Here is a 17,500-nt window from a genome sequence, read left to right on the forward strand (position 1 = left end):
GGTGAGGGTTTGTTTCCTTTGTCTTCTGGGTTTGATTCAGCTTTGCTTGGATACCACATTGCTAAATTATTGCGGGGGGAAGCTATTTTGGTCAAGATGCTTGTTTCACTTCCACTGTCATGGATGAAAAACTTAGGTGTTTAAGGGATGGGGTTATGGTCAGGCTACTCTGATGGATGGTGATAGGGAGGACATTAAGAGGCTGGGGACCCTGCACGCCCCTCTCTGTCGACTAACATGTAGCAATTCGGATTGAGCTGGAAGCCTTGTTGAGGGGATTCTTTGCTGTGTTGCTGCCTAATCAAGTTTTTCTGTGCATTGAACATTTTCTGCAGTTGCAAAATCCTTGCACTCCAAATTCTTAACTGCAAGCCAAAACATTTTCCAAAGTTTTTCATTAACAAACCATAAACAAAGGGTACTGCCCTTTTCCATTTTGTTTGTATAATCACCAAATTTTATGCCAAAAAGTTATTGATCATTTCCTTCGGATGAAAAATTATGAACTAAAATTTGCCAACCAAATTTTCTTTAATAATAAATAAAATAACTGTTTGTCTCATAATGTAGTCACTTAAGTGGTAGAAGATTGTGATCTATAACTTAAGTAACAACATCATGAGACAAACGATTGGTTATTTATTATTGTAACCCACTGATTAACAAAACACATCATGTTGTTTAAAATTAGACAGCGTTTATCAGATGATAACCACTGTCTGATTTTTTTGACAAGAAAAACCAAAGAAAACATCACTGTTTTAGGTTTTAGATGTTTCAATCCAAACCAACAAATTAGTCAGCTTACATTTATTTTCCTGCAGTCATGCTATGGCTAGCACTGGCTGTTTTTTCTTTTTAAAGTGGATGTGTTTAAGGAATTAATCAGAGGGTTATAGAAAAAAATAAACCCCTTTCTGGTTTACTGGTGTATCAGATGATAATACCCTCAGTTTAAAGATTGTTCTCAAAATTTCACAGTTGCCCTTGAAGCTTTGTTTCTGAGCAAACTGTTTACTTTTTTAGACAATCTTTCTGCCCTGGGCATTATCCTTGTTTTTTAAATTAATTTTTAACATTCTCTTATACATCAGCTGCATGATGGGGTTTATTTAGTAAAATAATTATATTCTACCAAAATGATCAATAATTATTGTTATCCTTTTCACAATTTTTCTATCTAAAACATCTTTCAGTTTTGTTAAAAATTTACCTGTAGGAACACGGCTACTGTATTCATAAAACAATTTCTTGATGAGTTTTGTTCAGATTTCAGGACCCCAGGTACACAATACATGAATCCTACACCTTTCAAGTGTTTGTGTTCATGTATGGTGTTTGAGGTGCCTGTGATCAGATGAAATTGACAGGGAAATGCACTATGACATCATGTGACATAACAGTTTGAAGAATTCAGTTGGTCCTACCTTCGTTTTTTATTTTTTATTAAAAAAAAACAAACAAACACAAAACAAAACAAAATGCTTATAGATGTTTTGTCTTATGATGTCACAGTTCAAATCTGTTTCTTCATGCATTAATAATTGAAACAAAAAGGAAATCAACACCGGCCGTGAAGGCGGTCTGGGAAATGTGATCTAAATTATCGTAAATTTTGGTAGACTTTCTCTTTGAATTTCTCCAAGAGTTATTAATAGTTTGAGAAGCTATGTCAAACACTCGAAAGACTTTCATCCGATTTCCAAACACCTCGAAGTTGGTCTAAAAAAAAACCCCTCGGTTTCGCCTCGTTTTTTCAAGCCACTTCTCGGGTTTGGAAATCGGATGAAACTCTTCCTTTTGTTTGATATTTGATTCCACAAAATTGATTTACAATAAGTTAGGCTAGCCTAACTTTTCATTTCTTTAAAATAAATTGGCTAAGGAAATCGTAACAAGAAATTTCTTTTCACGGCCCGCACCAAATTATGCATGTTTTCAAAAAAATGCATTCAAAAACATGACAGCTTTCATAACATTTTTTTTCTTCGAATGCCCTTAACCGTTTCATAACCACTAAAAGAAACAAAAGACTTGAACTGAAAAAAAAACTGTAAGTACGATACGGCCACCATTTTGAATTCTTCGATTGTTATTAGCATAATATTGGACGTGCTTTTACGTCATCCGAAGCTGTGTGCATAATTAATTTATTTCGCCATTTCGAATGTTCAAACTCTTAAATCCGTAAATAGTTTTGTCAAAATGCCGTTATGTGCCTTTTGTTTCACACCCAATGTTGAGGCAACATTCAAATAAACCGAGTCTTACCGCATGCTAGCGAACATCGAAAATTTAACCAGAAGAAATTTAGGTCGGCTTTCTTTACAATTTAGCGCTTTCACACATTTGAATTTTTCCTGCTTGGATTTTGCGACTAAATGGTGGGATTAGGGGCGGCAAATTTCGCTTTTGGCATCTTCATAGAAAGAACTATCCTCCACGAGCTTTATGGTGCTCTTTGATTTGCTATATGACAAGGTGCGGCCGGGGAAATGGTAGACGGCACGCTGAACCGGTCTCGTCCTCCTCCTCTTATGATGAAATGCCGACCTTGCTCTTGAACAGCGACGCTTATCTTTTTCATCCAAGACAGTGGAAGATTTAAAACCAAACATTGAATTTTGGGAAAATTTTATTTTATCGAATGGCCAAATTCTGAAACAGGCATATTCCAACCACTTTCAAACTGATTGGCACTTAAACAAAAATTTAGGAATTGTGGTATCCAGGCAAAGTTGGATTGGACTCTAGAGGACAGGGAAACAAACCCTCACCAGCCTCCATGTTGTCATGTCCACTTGTGGATCAACAGGGAATCTCCCAGTGTTCACATCATTCCCTTAGAAATTATGAGATCAGATAAAACTTGACAGGATTTCAAAGTTGGAATATTTAATGAGGACAAAAGAACACAGAACAACTCAGACCAGAGCGGAAGCAACCCAAAAGGCAGGGGGGTGGTTGGCTAGATTTTTTTTACATTTTTTAATTTCAACTTTATTTGATGTTCTCTCACAATAAACACTTTGAATACAGTACAACCTTGTGTGTTTATCTGCTACAATTAGTGAACCGAGTAATAAATATTGTTGGGACATAACATGTTTACATCGGACAAAAAACTCGAATGTTTCATGTTAGCATTAGCCCAGCATTAATGTTAATGTAGCCAGCCCCAGAGCTTTACAGTGTCTACATGGTCTATGGCTAATCTTTTACTTTATATATCTAAAAATGTATAGGCAAGTGCCCTGCCTTTAGGCCTTTTCACAGAAAAATCTGCCAATCTAGAAATATAGCAAACAAGGTGTGAATACAATGTTTGTACAGAAAAACTCAAGATGTCACATTACTTCTGTCAGATTTAAAATCTGAGAAAAAAGTATGAACTGTAAACTGTAGATAACAGGTAAAACATTTTCCTTTCACACTGGAGGAGTGTAGTTGAATGGAAAACATCTTACCTGATATCTAAGTTTACTGTGATGTTTTCAGATTTCAAAGTTTACCGAAATTCTTTGACACCTGATGTGTTTTTTCCCATACAAAAACTGTACTGCAAACCATGTTTGCCCTATTTCCAGCTTGGTGGATTTTACTGCAAAAAGGCCTGTTTGATTCTGATACTTGTTGACCCTCCACTTGAAGTAATCATAACTAAAGACAGAGTAAAGACTTATCGCCAAAAACTGAAACAGCCTTAAAAGTTTGAAAGTATTCAACTGTCAGATACAGTGTGCTATTGGAAACATTGCTGAGTGCTACTCTCTAAAATGCAAAAAATAAAAAGGATTGTACATCCAGACTACACCTTTGCGCAGTCCAAACATGCAATCACCCTTACTTTGTGCATTTTGAGAGCGAGTTCTCAGTGGCATTTTCAATAGCATAGTCAGTGAATGCATTCAAACTTTCGCCAGCTCCTTCAATTCCTGACAACAAATTTCTACTAGCATCCTTAGTTACAATTAACATGGTCTCTTAAAGGACTTGCACAGCTTTAATTAAGTTCCCTATTTTACCATTTTAATCTTAGTTGACTAAACACTTGAAAGTCGTGTTCCTATTGTGATGATGTCAAATAAACAGTCATTGAGATAAACTAAAAGGCTAACCATTCAGCACTAGGTGGAACCAAAACATACCAAGAACAGTGTTGCTATCAGCTAACAGTGCTTATCTTTTTATTTTTGCCTTTGAGGTAATCGTAGAGCAACAACAAAATGTTTCCTTGTTCCTCTAAGGCTGATTGAAATACATGAAAATGATTGCTTTACAAGCAATACCTGCACTGAAAGCTCATGACAACACTTCTTGTTACATTCTGGTTACATCAAACGCAGACTGTCTACCCCTCTAGCCTACCTCAGTATTTTTAAGTCTGTTTTACTAAAAGCTTTCTTTTTTTCCCTTGGGGATTTCTGCTGTCTAAAATTTATGCTGGTGTTAATTTTTGTTCTCTGGCACTGTTGAAAGTAAAGTATGTACATGTGGGTGAGATGGTGTAGGAAAGTAGAGTTCAAATAATTGTGTACTAGTGTGTGTCAAGAAATACATGTTTTAATTATTGTAATATATTAACCCTATTCAGCCAGGGGTGAGGGCAAAAAAGGCCTGCACTGACTTGGAATATTCTTTAATAGAAAAGAAAACATCACTTAACTTTGACTGTTTGGAAAATTTTTCTGGCAACAATTTGATATAACGATTGGTTGCTTGACTTGATGTTTCTATGGCCACAAGATTTTGACAGCCATTATTTCCAAATTTGGATTTTTTTCACCTTTTTGACAAAAATTCTCCATTTACTCTCGCCACTTCTATTTATACACCATGTTGATTCTTTTTTGTTTTTGTTAAAGTTTGACCCAATTTGGATGATTTTCTACAATTTTGGAGATATTGAGAAATCCAAGATGGCAATTTTGAAAAACAAAATAAAATGATGTGATTCCCACGTGACAAGACATTATTGGTCCACTTTGCAACCCTCAAACAAAACAGTTTGGGACATAACTTATATCCTTTAAGTCCCTTTGCTGTGGCCTCAATGGCTTTGAAGTTACAAGGAGGGGTGCACTTTGTACTCCGCCCCTGCCCCGCCCCCACCCCTCCTTCCCAGGTTGAATAGGGTTAAAATACTATACAATTGTATATACTTTTTTGTCATTTCTTGGTCAACAATCCACAAGGAAAAACAGAAAGCACTTTTAGTCTATATTGTTTAGTCAACTCAGATAAATGGTACAGGGAACTTACAAGCTGGAAGCATCAGAATCAAATACGCTTGGGACACTTGCCTACACATTATATAGAGATATCAAGTAGAAAAATAGCCATAGGCCATGTAGGCATTTAAGCTCTGGCGCTGGCTACATAAACATAAATGCTGGGCTAATGCTAACATGAAACATTCAAGTCTTTTGTGTCTGATGTAAACATGTTATAGCCAGCAGTCTAATAAAGAGCAGATTGATGGATGTTAACAAAAGACAGCGGCCTTACATCAAGTGAAATATGTATGAACCATTTTGGTTGTGTGGTAACTGCAAAACACTTCTATTTCACTTTTAATTAGTTCTCAAATAATTTTGTGGTAGTTGAGACCATATAACCTCACTGATGACTTCTGATGATTTCTTTGCCTTTGTACTTGATTTAACAAATTCATGTCAGTTTTTCATGCGTCTGTCATGATCAATAACAGGTCAGATGCAGATGTAATTTGTTTTTCCACCATAACGAAAAGCCAAAAGGGACCAAATGAAGTCAAAATGTGCAATACTTAAATTTTATTAAATCTGATGCAACCAAAATCAAAAACTTGTCCCACTCTCCTATTGGTTAAAGGAAAAAAGGAGACTTTCTATTGGTTGAAAAGTGACAGATTGACATTGAAGTTGTGTCAACATCGCATAAATTATAAATTCATGTGTCTGTCCACTTATTGACAATGAAAATTAGCCAATGAGCGCCAAGAATTTCTGCGGTTATTGTAAAAAATAAGATTACCAGTGTAAGGAGAATTTTGATGTTCATGATCAATAAAAGTTGCCAACTTGAATATTTTGTATTAAATTGTTCACTGAGTCAAGCGTTAACCTTATAAACATTTTTGAAACTCCCAAAACAGTGTCAGCTATTCCACCAAATTCCTCCACGGAATAAAAATTATCTGAAGTACCTAATGATGTTGTGCAGCCATATCTGCACTGTGTTGTGTCATCAGTGAGGGATATTTCTCCTGTGAATTTAGGTGCCATTTGACAGGTGAATGCTTTATGTGCAAAGCAAAAACAATCTGTTTCTCGGGTCGCATTCCCATGAAAGTAAGTGTTACCCAGTTCCAAACAAGGTGTGCAAAACATTCAATTGAAAAATAGGAAGTTCAAAAAAGTAAAAAATCAAACTTGATGTAAGGGCTGCCAGTGATTTAGAAGTTGTGAATAACATGGTTAATATAAACATGCAATGTTTACACTTCACAATCTTGAGACAGCCAATCATCTAATTTGTTAATTAAGTGCAAGGACTAACATGATTTCAAAGTAAAAAGAAAAAATGCTGTTACACGGCCACAATTCTTTTCTATTTCAGTCCTCAAACTCAATCAAAATCTGTTAATGGATCTCTCAAGTTTATGAGATGAAAACAAAACAGTGTTCAGCACAACCATTAAAAAACCCAAAACTATTTAAAACCTAACTGAACCCAGCCAAGCAAGATATATCAAGTGCAAGATGGTTGAACAAAGGTACATGTGCAATTGTAAAAGCAACAAAACTCTGCCTACCTCAAAACAAGAAAATCAAAGAAACCTCTTAACACCACCACATTCACTTAGAGAATGACTCTTAATGTAAAGTTAGATTCCTGTTGTGAAAATTATCTTTAAGTTTGGTTTGTATTAATTTGACAAAAATTGCTACAACCAAAGTTTTAAAGGGTACTTCAAACCAGTTCCATTTTCAGTCAAGATCCAACTGTCCTGATGATGTGCCATATTCCTCCAATGTTTGCCTTCTTCCAAAATGCATAATTTGGAATTAACAACTTTTTGGGTCAACAAGATAAATAATATTCACTGGAGTCAAAATGCAAGAATTAAGTGATCATTTTGTTTCGTATTATTTTTTGTTATTTTTCAATTCTTTTTATTTGAAAACTTCCAATCAGTTCTAACAAGCGCAAAGTTTGAAAGCAAGCAAGAAAGGACAGGTGGCAGTACCCTGGAAGGAATCATTACTCATGTTTTGCCCCTCAGCATATTAATTTTGTCAGGTTTCCTAATAATTTTTGGGTTAATCCTTGCTGCCCATTCGCACCGCCAATGGCATCTCCATTGTTTTTTTCAGAAAATAAAAAACTCCAATTTGGGTCTGCACCCTTCCTAAAAATTTAAATTTGCCTCCTTTTTTCTTCACAAATGTTTAAATAAATCACACCATATTTTCCCGGGCAGTGTAACCATCTTGCTTATAGGTATCTTATTCAGCCAGGTCAAAATATCAATCCGCTCTTTATTGATATACATACAATCCAACTAAAGTTCTGGCCCCAGTTTTTCAAAGAGTGGATAACGTTATCCAGTGGCTAAGATGCTATGCAGCAGATAAAATGTATTGGTTGGAGTACATTTTATTTGTTGGATGGCGATTTATCCCCTGGATAAAGTTATCCACTCTTTAAAAAACTGGTACCTGCTTGACTGTCTAAGGTCTGCTTGCAACATGTCCAGCATGCAGTTTGCCATTCCATACTTGCTCTTATTTCCCCAATTTAATTGTCTCTCAAAAGAGCTACTTACAGCAATTGGCATGATGACATCACATTAATTCTCCACAATGGACAAATTTTCTGTCTTATTAAGTTCAACTTTTGTTACAGGTAGAGCTGTATTGGTCATTATTGTCTGAGTAATATTTCAATTCTATCATCTTTTGCTTCTGTTTGTTAAGTTTGTAACTAACGTGGTAAGCTAATTTGTTAAATTCAAGCCCTTAGGTCACCAAAGGTAGAGCTATGATAACCAGTCTGTAGGCCAAAGTACAGTGTATTGCAAGAACTAATAGATTCCAGAAGCCAAACCATAAATTACACCTTTTTTCCAGCAAGTCCTTCAAAAAGTTATTACTGCTCAGGGAAAATTTATAACCATAATACCAACATTAAACAAAATTTGAGAATTTGTAAAGCCACACACAAGAGACCATAACTGTACTTTAACAAATATCCTTGCCTCAAATGAATTTCAACGTTTGGATTGATGTACGAATTTGAGCAGTCTTCCCCACGTTCAACTGTTATGTGAAAATCCCAGACAAAATGATGTCACCAGCCAAAACTGTGAGTTTTTAATTGTGTGAAAATTCAACATAATCAAAATCTGAAAACGCTAGTTTTGTTTTGGTTCCAATCTCAGTTAGCAGACTAAAAAACAGCAGCTAGAACTTTACTTGGAAAAGCAGCTTCAAAGAAAGTAACTGATTTACAATTCCCATGTACTACACAACTGATTATCAAAACATCACAGTTTGAATAGTTTGCATTTTTCTTTTTTTCTTGCCTCTGTGCCCCGCCAAAAATGTACATACAAAGCCAATCAACAATACTTAGCATTAGCCTGGATTTAATCAAGTAATTGAAGAAATACTAGATAATCCAATCACAGATTTTTGTGAAGTTGCGTAGTTTTGGGAAAGTCACCGCGGTTACTTTCTTCATTTTAGCTGCATTAAAAGGAGAAGTGTCATGAATGTAAATGCAAAAAAATATGGTTTGGAGTATTCTGACTTGTCTTGCAAACTGGTGCTGTACAGCAGATACGGAGTAATTTGTAAATATTAAGTCCTCCAATCAGTTCCAAACAAAATTAATTTCCTACAAGTCAATGATGACATATCTTTCTGATTATGACTAACACACTTAAATATTTCATGACACCTCTCCCTTTTTTATTACTTGGTTCACTAAAGACAGAATAAACCAAAGGATGATGTACTGTATCTACGTCAATTGTCCAACTGGCCATCACTGAACAATCCCCATCTTCCATCTTCCTATCTTGCTATTATCCTGTAAAATGAATGTACAGAATTTTAGCATTAAACAAATTAGTACCTCCATTAACTTACTTTTTGTAAAAAAAAAAAAAAATAATAAATTAAGTACCTGAGACCCAAAGTGAGTGAAAAATACTGTAAAAAAAAAAAAAAATGAAAAAGTTTTCTTTGGAAGGTAATTGAAGCCACCTCAATTTACAATTGTTACTTAAAAACTGTTAAGGCACTGACACACAATTAGGGTTTTCATTAATTTTTGTGGTAGACAAGCGGCACTCATTAATTTGTCTTGTTTAGATTGGCTTTAAATCTTTCCCGAGACAGGTACTATGTTCAGAGTAAAATAAAGGAGTGCCAGTATCCCTAGGGGGGTACTCTGAGTTAAAAGTAACAGGAAGGTGCGAATGGGGTCGTAAATCAACACCCAAAAAATCCCTCGGACTTGATGCAAAACCCCCTCAAAAAAACCTGAACCAAAATTAAACCCCAAAAAATCCCATGCTGAATTTTTGAACCATAAAAACACTGAGAAAAAATTAAAGGACAAAATGAAGAACAACAACATAACAGTCATTCCAACAAACAACATCAAAATTTTTGAGAAAACATTGCAGGAACCTTGGGGGAAGAACAACCGCATGGTATTAATGTTCCTGTTATGTCACAATTCAAGTGAATTAAAGAAGACCCAAACATAAGAGATCAAGTGCTCACTGCAGCTAAAGAGAATTTCATGTGGAGGTTGACGATGCACAGGAATAGAAAACGTGTTGAACAAATTGTAGCTGCAGAGATATTTAGAGCTTTGTCCTGGACTATTGTGTAGCTGGTCTAATGTTTAAGTTCTGACCAGTTTCAAGGACAGAAGCAATGTAAAGCAACTGCTTTTTGTAGCTTAATGTCCACTGAATGGATTATAACAAACTTTTACCATGAATCTTCCCATTTTTGTTAGTACCCAAAAAGAAAAAAAATCCCTGGTAAGATAAAACTATCCCAAAAAATATTAGCCAAAAAAATCCTTTAAGTGTTAGTTTGAAACCCCCAGAACTCCTAAAGTTACACCTCCCCTTCACTTTTAACCCGTGTACACCCCCCCCCCACCCCCCGTCACATTTTTTTAATATTACACATACTTGATACAAAAAGGTAAAAAAATGAAATCACCACCGCAAAGGAGGTTTAGAAATGTGATCATAAAATTTGGTGAACTCGTGTTTTGAATCACCAAGAGCTATTACAGTCAACCTACGTCGATCACACATGACTGGTATTTCTGAGAATGAAATGAACATTAGAATTCTTCATTGTAATGTCCGGCATTTGAATGGAATCTTGAACATTTCTCCAGAAATCTTCCCAAAAAAGACACATTAACTGACCAAAAAAATTCAATAAACTTGGGAACCAATTATTATGTTTGAAATACTCGATGCTGTAATGTAAAGAATAATTTAATGCTTTCTACAGTTGACAAACTAGGTAAATTTTTATGGGGACTCTAAAAATATCGCTGACGATGTTCAAAACTGACATGTAAATTTAAAAACTCCGTTCAAATTAAAAAAAAATTCCCGTCACATGTGATGTAGGCTGACTGTAAGGATACGAGAAGCTCTATCAAACTTTCAGTGTTTCATCCGATTTTTTTTTCCAGGCTCAATTCCACACAGTCAAGACCATCTTAGACCCTCCAGCGCGCGCGTGACCCCGCGAAATTCAAATTTTCAAAAATTTTCAGAAGTGAAAAATTTTATAGTGATTTTAAAATTGCAATTGTTTAAATAATTCAGATCATTAGTTGAAGGGATTCGGAATTTTGACGTTTTTCATTCGCAAAAATGTTCACGTGCGTTTACAGCTTTAGCTCAAAGGACAGTTCTTCAATAAACAAATAAAATGAAAACAAAATGGTCTCAGAAGTCGGAGGTCAGCCTAAAATAGTCTAGTTTATACTTTTACGTGTTTTCCAATCAAATGTCAACCATAACTGAACTTTAATGTGCTGCATATTACTAAAATAAAAGTTTTTTCGTTTCGCTTACCTCAGGTAGTAATATTCCTGCGCAAATGGTAGGTTGAATTGGTCACATTAAAACACCAATTTGGTACCGCACAGATACAAATACCTTAAACAAAAGAGAACCCTATATTATTTGTCACGCTTGTAACACGAAAAAGACAATAAAAATAAAGTGAAAATTAAAAAAAATTCAACTCAAAATACCTTTTCATAGTCAAACACGAAAATCTTTTTACCACGTTGAGTTATGATGCCCGCAAAGAACACTGGGGTTTGAAAGTATGTCACGTGTTCCTATACGTCATATAACTCGTTCCCAGGGACAGCATCAGAATCAATATCAAACAAATGTAAAAAAATAAAAACGTATCAAAACCTGATCGAACCTAAGTTTCAAAGTGGGAAACGTTTCCTGAGCAAAAATTGGAGGTTTTTAAAAACAAAACTTGCAAACATTTTACTGGTGTCTGTTCAAATGAAGAGTCAACTCGCGAGGCAGCAGTGAAGAGGGCGTGTACAAAGAAAAGTGAAAAAAGAACGTTTTGAATTGGCCTGATACGTTCCGATTGCATAAAGCTTGTGTTTGAGTTGAATGCAAGTTTGTTGGATTTGTTTACTTTTTCTCGTCACTTCTTTGACGGACGTTTATTAGGCAAGGAGACTCTGTGATATGAAGGCTAGGCTGTGGCGTTTACCACAAAATTAACAAATAGATTCCATTTTGCTGTGCGTCTGTACTCTGGTAACGCACAGAGGACGTCAAAACGTGGTGAGAACAAAGAATTCTGAGAAGAACTGACTGATGTTCTTACCAAGTTTTGACTTTTTGTCCAATGCCCTCGCGCGTCTTTCGTGCTTGCCCCGCTTGGCTTAAAGGAAACGGAAACGACTGTTACGCAGGCAACCTGAACGTTTTGACGTCATCTGTATAGTATCAGAGTACTGCAGACAAACGGCAAAATGGAACCTATCTGTTAATTTTGTGGTAAACGCCCCTATAACTGTCAGAGTTTCCGTACCTAAATTAAATAAATTTTATTTGCAATAACCAAGACATTTCGGGGGCCAGCATCACGGGACAGTCCATTTCTGTCCGCTTCTCATCAAAACAGTTTACAGTTGACTAGTCAGTCTGACTGGACTTTAGATTCTAGACTCTGATCACGTGCGCCGGTCGCACTTTTTAGTCGTCCTTAATTCTCGTATTTTTTCGTCGGCTTCTCGTACTTTTGTGCTCTCCTCTCGTACTCCCTACTCGATCCCCTCCCCACCCCTAAAAAATTGGAAACTCGGTACCACAGGACATCAAATATTCTGAATCTCTCTCAATATTCAAGACTCATCTTAAAACCTTTCCTTTTAATAACACACATTGTTCATAACTTACCTTTTTATTTATTTAGTTACTTATCTATTCAGAGCGGTTTTTATGTTTCAGTTGAGTGTCTCAAGACTAAAACCAAAGCTATCACTCTGACCAATCAAAACAACATAGTAGCACAGCGAACCAATCAGACCTCGAAAAAAATATTTACAAAAAAAGCACATATTTCATCGGTGCGATATCCATCCGTCTACCTAAACGATCCCACAATGCCTTACTCGTACCAGTCTTCTCCCAGTTTCTGGGGTTGGGAATAGGCCATTTCCGAGTTCCTGTGAGCCTCATTATGAAAGCGAGGCTAAGTGCAAAGTTTTTGTTTTGAAAATTAGTTTCATTCATATGCAAAACAAAGCTAATTTCATATGAAAAGTTTTGCACTTAGCCTCGCTTTCTTAGTGAGATTCACAGCAACTCGGAAATGGCCAATTAGGCTGACAGCAATTTCGTTCCCAGGTTCCTCTTAAGGCTGTGCATGCAGACTACTTTGCAATAAAACAACAAAACAAACAACAACATTCACAATGTTGTAATAAAGATTTATTCAAATTTCACAGTTCAATATTTTCACTGAATTTCACTTACATCCTGAGTTGAAATGTTCACTACAGTGTGTTCCCCCTAACCGGATGAATTTGCGATCTAAGTTAATCAGAAACTGCTGTTTTTACAGCTCTACAAGGCACACACAAACAGTGTTATTCTTAATGTTTTCGACAAAAGTATTTTTTTAAGTCGTATGTTCCTATTTCTGAAAAGACACACATTGTTATGTTACGGATACAACATCTGACTTGAAGTTTTTAGCGAGTACTAAGAAGAGATTTATCCCAGAAACCTTAATTGTTGTCAGCGACGAACTTGACGCAGTTGTTTTGAATAATGATAGCCAAGCCCTTTGGTGATTCCAAAAAGACGAGATCACCTACATTTCGAGGACTTGTTTTCGCCACTAAGCCGTTCTCACAAAATCTCTTAGTAAAGTGACGACGGCTATCTCGTTTTCCCGCCAAAATGACTCTGGTTCACTCTCTCAGAGCGCGCTTTTTGAGAAAAACTCGTTGTCGTACTCGTACTAGTCTCCTACGCAGCTGTTTTTAGGTTCGTCACGCAACGCTCTTTCGCGTTGCGTGACGAGCCTAAAAACGGCTGCGTAACACGAAAGAGCGTTGCATGGCGAGCCTAGGCTATACTCGTAGTCCCCAAAGATGAGACCTCTTGATTTTAGTATTAAAAAGGTAGTGTTCTGTATTTTAAATCCACGGTAAGCACCATCCACACTAAGGCATTGCCAAAGGTCCTCGTTCACACCAGCGTTTTCGTATCGTGTACAGAAGTCCACACGCGAGCGTTCTCTTGATCAGGCTTCTCGACATTTCTCGCGCATACAACAAAAAGCATATTATAATCAAGGTATGCGTTTCGAACCTAAAACTCCATAGTGCGGATGGTGCCTAAATCATGACGTACAGGTTTAAACGATTCCAACAGTCCGCTAGATTTGTAGATCATTACGCAAACAGTTTTTATTGGGGTGGAGAGAGTGCACCAGGTAACAATTCGCCCTTGTCCTGCGCATGGCGATTTCACCACAAAAAAGTGTTGGTTCGCACAACTATAATTTAACTAAAGTAGTATTTAATATTTGGAGAAGCGAAGTAACTGACCAAGTCAAAACTTTGCAGTGGCAAAACTAAAATAGGTTAATCGCATTTCAAAACAGAAATATTTTGCTGTCCACTTTTGAGGCTAGTACCAATGTCATAGACCATTTTGATATCGTTTTCAAATGTACACAGCGTAAGCACCGTATAAGTTCCAAAACCATCTGGATAAAGTCAGTCCTTACACATCTGCTGACATTATCCCCTGTACTCGCAAACACAAGCCAAAAGCCCCAAAATCACCGACTAGCACCAGAAGAAAGTACTGTTCAGTAGCTTGATTGGTTACACTGGCTTACGGATTTCATCCACAGACTCAAAACGTTAGAACCACCTCGTACAGCATAACAAACAGCACCACAGGAAAGTACTGCTCAGTAGCTTTCATTTAAATGGTCATACTTTAGAATTTCATCCACAGACTCAAAAGTTAGAACCACCTTTACAGCGAAATTAACATCGTGAACTTGCTTGATTGGTAACTTTACGATTTCGTAAAGGGCTCAAAATTTGAGTTCGGGGAGTGCGTGTACAAAGTGATTCTTTTGAGCACTGCTGTCCTCTAGCGTACCGTTTTTGCAACATAAATTTCAAGATTTTTTTTCTTTTTACCGTGAACTCCTGCGAGTAACAAGATATCTGATGTCAGGAGGAACTTAGGCGTAATTATTCGGCAATTTCTGAAGTTCCTTTTTCGACGTGGTGGACGTCTCATTGTGTCCATAGGAAGAGCCTTGTCCCAAATTCGCGTTTTTCGTTAATATTTTAAGTCATCGCCTCCTTGTCCCAATCCTCGCCTTCGAACTTGATTTCGGAATTGTCCACATCATCGCTTGTGTTTACTTCGCGACCCTTGTCCACGTGATCTGGAAGCAACGCCAATTCGTCAGCCGGGTCGGTACCGCTCGAGCTTCGCTGAAATGTTCGACTGGAACACGGATCTTCGCCTACGGACTTGAGTTCGGAATCGTGCGCATCATCGCTCGTGCTTACTTCGCCATCCTTCGCCTCGAGCTCGGTAAGCAACGCCGTAGCTTCGGCAAGCGTGTCGGCAGCGCTCGAGGTTCGCTGAAATGTTCGACTAGATGAGTATTCGTTGGATGATGACGTGTGTGGTGCCCAGTAATGCTCGTTCATTTTCCTTTTAAGCCATTGTACGGCCCACTGCCAACGAGAGGAGTTTTGCAGTAAGTAATCCTTAGCTTGTGGACATTTATTTGCCAGTTGTACCAGGAATTTAATGCACTGGTACGCGCGTCGACTGTCGGCTGTGTTGCTAGTCTTGATTACAGCTATAAGAAATAACAAAAATAATATAAACAACTTTAAGGACAGTGCCCACTTTTGTTACTGCGCAAACGTTCTGTGCATCTCGGGTTTCCTATGGGTGATGCCTACTAATACAGGATATCTTGCGCGGTTTAAAACTATGCGGAGAACGCAGAACTTAGCAAGTGGTCTTGGTATCCCAAATAAAAATTGGGGGTAACCATGCATTTTTTCAGAGATTATTTAGGAAAAACTGCCATACATTTCTTTAATGATATTTTGTCGCTTTTTACAGATATTGTTGCTTAATTATGTCTGAAAAATGTATGGTTACCCACAATTTTCTTTTTTGAATCCAATAGCCCTTGCTAAGATCTGCTTTTCCCGCATAGTCATAACCCGCACAAAAATACTTCTGTATTAGCAGGCACCGTCCTTAAAGGCGCCTTCACACGGCAAATGAGAGTTTGCCAACCCCACACAGTCTTGAGTAATTTCTTAAAATTGTTAACAGACAAGCTACTCCTTATCACAAGATCTGCTTTTCTCACATAGCCATAAACTGGGCAAAAATACCCCTCTATTAGGAGGTAAAAAAAATTATTTATTTATTTATTTATTTAGCTTTGTCCAATATGGACTGGGATACCGCGACAGCTAAGGCCAATTACTGCGGACCCGGGATATACGGAATATACGCACAAAGAGCAGACCACAACACCGGGAACTACGTCCCCAACTCTTTGCGAACAGTGAGTCCCACAGTAACGTCCCACAGAGGCCTACGGTTTATCGTCCTTATCCGAGAAGACTAGACTAACCACTTGCAGATGTCAGAGCAAAGGCAGCACTTTCTCCTCAGTTATTTAGTTAAAGACCCTGAGTGGTGGTCCGGCCGGGGTTTGAACCCGCGACCTCCCGCACGGTAGTCCGGCACTCTACCAACTGAGCTAACCGGTCGGTTAGGTACACACCTTAAGTAACTTAAAGATCAACTCACCTAACACTCCATCTCCCTGTTCGTCGGCTACACATTTTATTCGTAACAGCTGAAGAGGATCCTCGACCATCTGAAGGAAAAAAAAAAAGGTAAAATATTTACACAGCCATTACTGCACATTGCAAAAAGAAACGAGTCCTGAACTGTAACTGAAAACCCAATTAACCCTTCCACTCCCAGGAGTGATCAATTTGTAATTTCTCCTCACATTATCAATACATTGTCAGCCAGACAGGTAATGAGAATAAAGAAAATCATCAACTAGGTGATATTGTTCAATGATGTAACACCAAATTCTGTGAACTAACTTTAAAAAGAAATGTATGGCAGTCATTCAGGAGAATTAACATTCAGATCAGGGGAGAGAAAAAATCAACGATTGTATTTTTACCATGAGAACGGAAAACGACGTCAGGGATTGAAAAAAGAGAACGAACGTTGGCGTTTTGACTCCTTGCGAGAAGTAAACGCCTTCGCTGTTTTATTTAATTTAATTTTTTTTTTTTACTTCCAAATCGTAAATTGCGTCTTGAAAGTCATAGTTCGCAAGTCTTGCAGCTCTTGACAAAACAACCACCCAAGCTATCATAATAAAGAGTGAATCGTTGTTGTAACCTTCTCTATCACGATGAGATGTTTATGTAAGCTGCAGCAAAGCAGAGAAAATGAGCTAAAAAGGTTCGTTCGTCTGGCCGTCTCTTCACTTGTTCGTTCGTTCAGACAAACTGACAAAAAAAAACTTGTCAGTTGTAACAGCTTCTCTGCTCTCGAACGTTTAATGGAGTGGAACAGTGTTTGAATTCTCTAAGCTCTCTACTCGACTAATATTTTTTTGATCCACATTGAAGATGTACTCAGAAGAAGCTATTCCCAGGGAAAAACAAATTTTGGGGCTGGTCGAGAGGACAGAAGAACGAACAACAGAACAATGTTCCAAACCCTAAAAAACAATGCAGCTGCAGGTTATCTGGGTCCACTGAAAATAGAGCTTTTGAAAGGTGCAGGTCTACTGCAAATTTTATTCTAAAACCGAACAACAGTTTAAAAAGTTGCATACATTGAACAGTCAATCTGGATATACAGTACGCCATTATTGAC

At 37.3% G+C, this 17,500-nt stretch overlaps 1 protein-coding gene and 2 long non-coding RNA genes across 4 annotated transcripts in view; 1 reads left to right on the top strand and 2 right to left on the bottom strand.

Moving 5' to 3' along the window:
* The window catches only part of LOC146468556 (uncharacterized), a 28,446-nt gene extending 25,402 nt beyond the window's left edge, over positions 1-3,044 (top strand). The window contains exon 5 of the long non-coding RNA XR_014867424.1: positions 1-3,044. This exon is cut by the window's left edge and continues 4,074 nt beyond it. This is a non-coding gene — a long non-coding RNA (uncharacterized LOC146468556).
* Positions 1,070-11,328, bottom strand: LOC146468558 (uncharacterized). Its single transcript, XR_014867425.1, has 3 exons — positions 11,293-11,328; positions 11,111-11,194; positions 1,070-9,078 (listed from the first exon to the last, which is right to left on the bottom strand). It is a non-coding gene; the product is annotated as an uncharacterized LOC146468558 (long non-coding RNA).
* A 1,659-nt stretch (positions 11,329-12,987) lies between these two features.
* The window catches only part of LOC146468559 (ubiquitin carboxyl-terminal hydrolase 24-like), a 55,842-nt gene continuing 51,329 nt past the window's right edge, over positions 12,988-17,500 (bottom strand). Inside the window, exons 62-64 of one of the 2 annotated variants that reach the window (XR_014867432.1) lie at positions 16,403-16,472; positions 13,685-15,425; positions 12,988-13,526 (exon numbers count right to left, since the gene is read on the bottom strand). Coding sequence is in view for 1 of the 2 variants with exons in the window: in XM_085124278.1 (XP_084980404.1) it covers positions 14,899-15,425; positions 16,403-16,472 (597 nt within the window). In the remaining variant the exon portion in view is untranslated. Of the gene's footprint in view, positions 15,426-16,402; positions 16,473-17,500 lie in introns of both variants that reach the window. The other variant, XM_085124278.1, reaches the window with a different exon arrangement.

Source organism: Pavona decussata, unplaced genomic scaffold (genome assembly GCF_977016875.1).
Source record: "Pavona decussata unplaced genomic scaffold, jaPavDecu1.1 SCAFFOLD_130, whole genome shotgun sequence".
In the NCBI taxonomy this organism is placed as follows: Eukaryota; Metazoa; Cnidaria; class Anthozoa; order Scleractinia; family Agariciidae; genus Pavona; species Pavona decussata.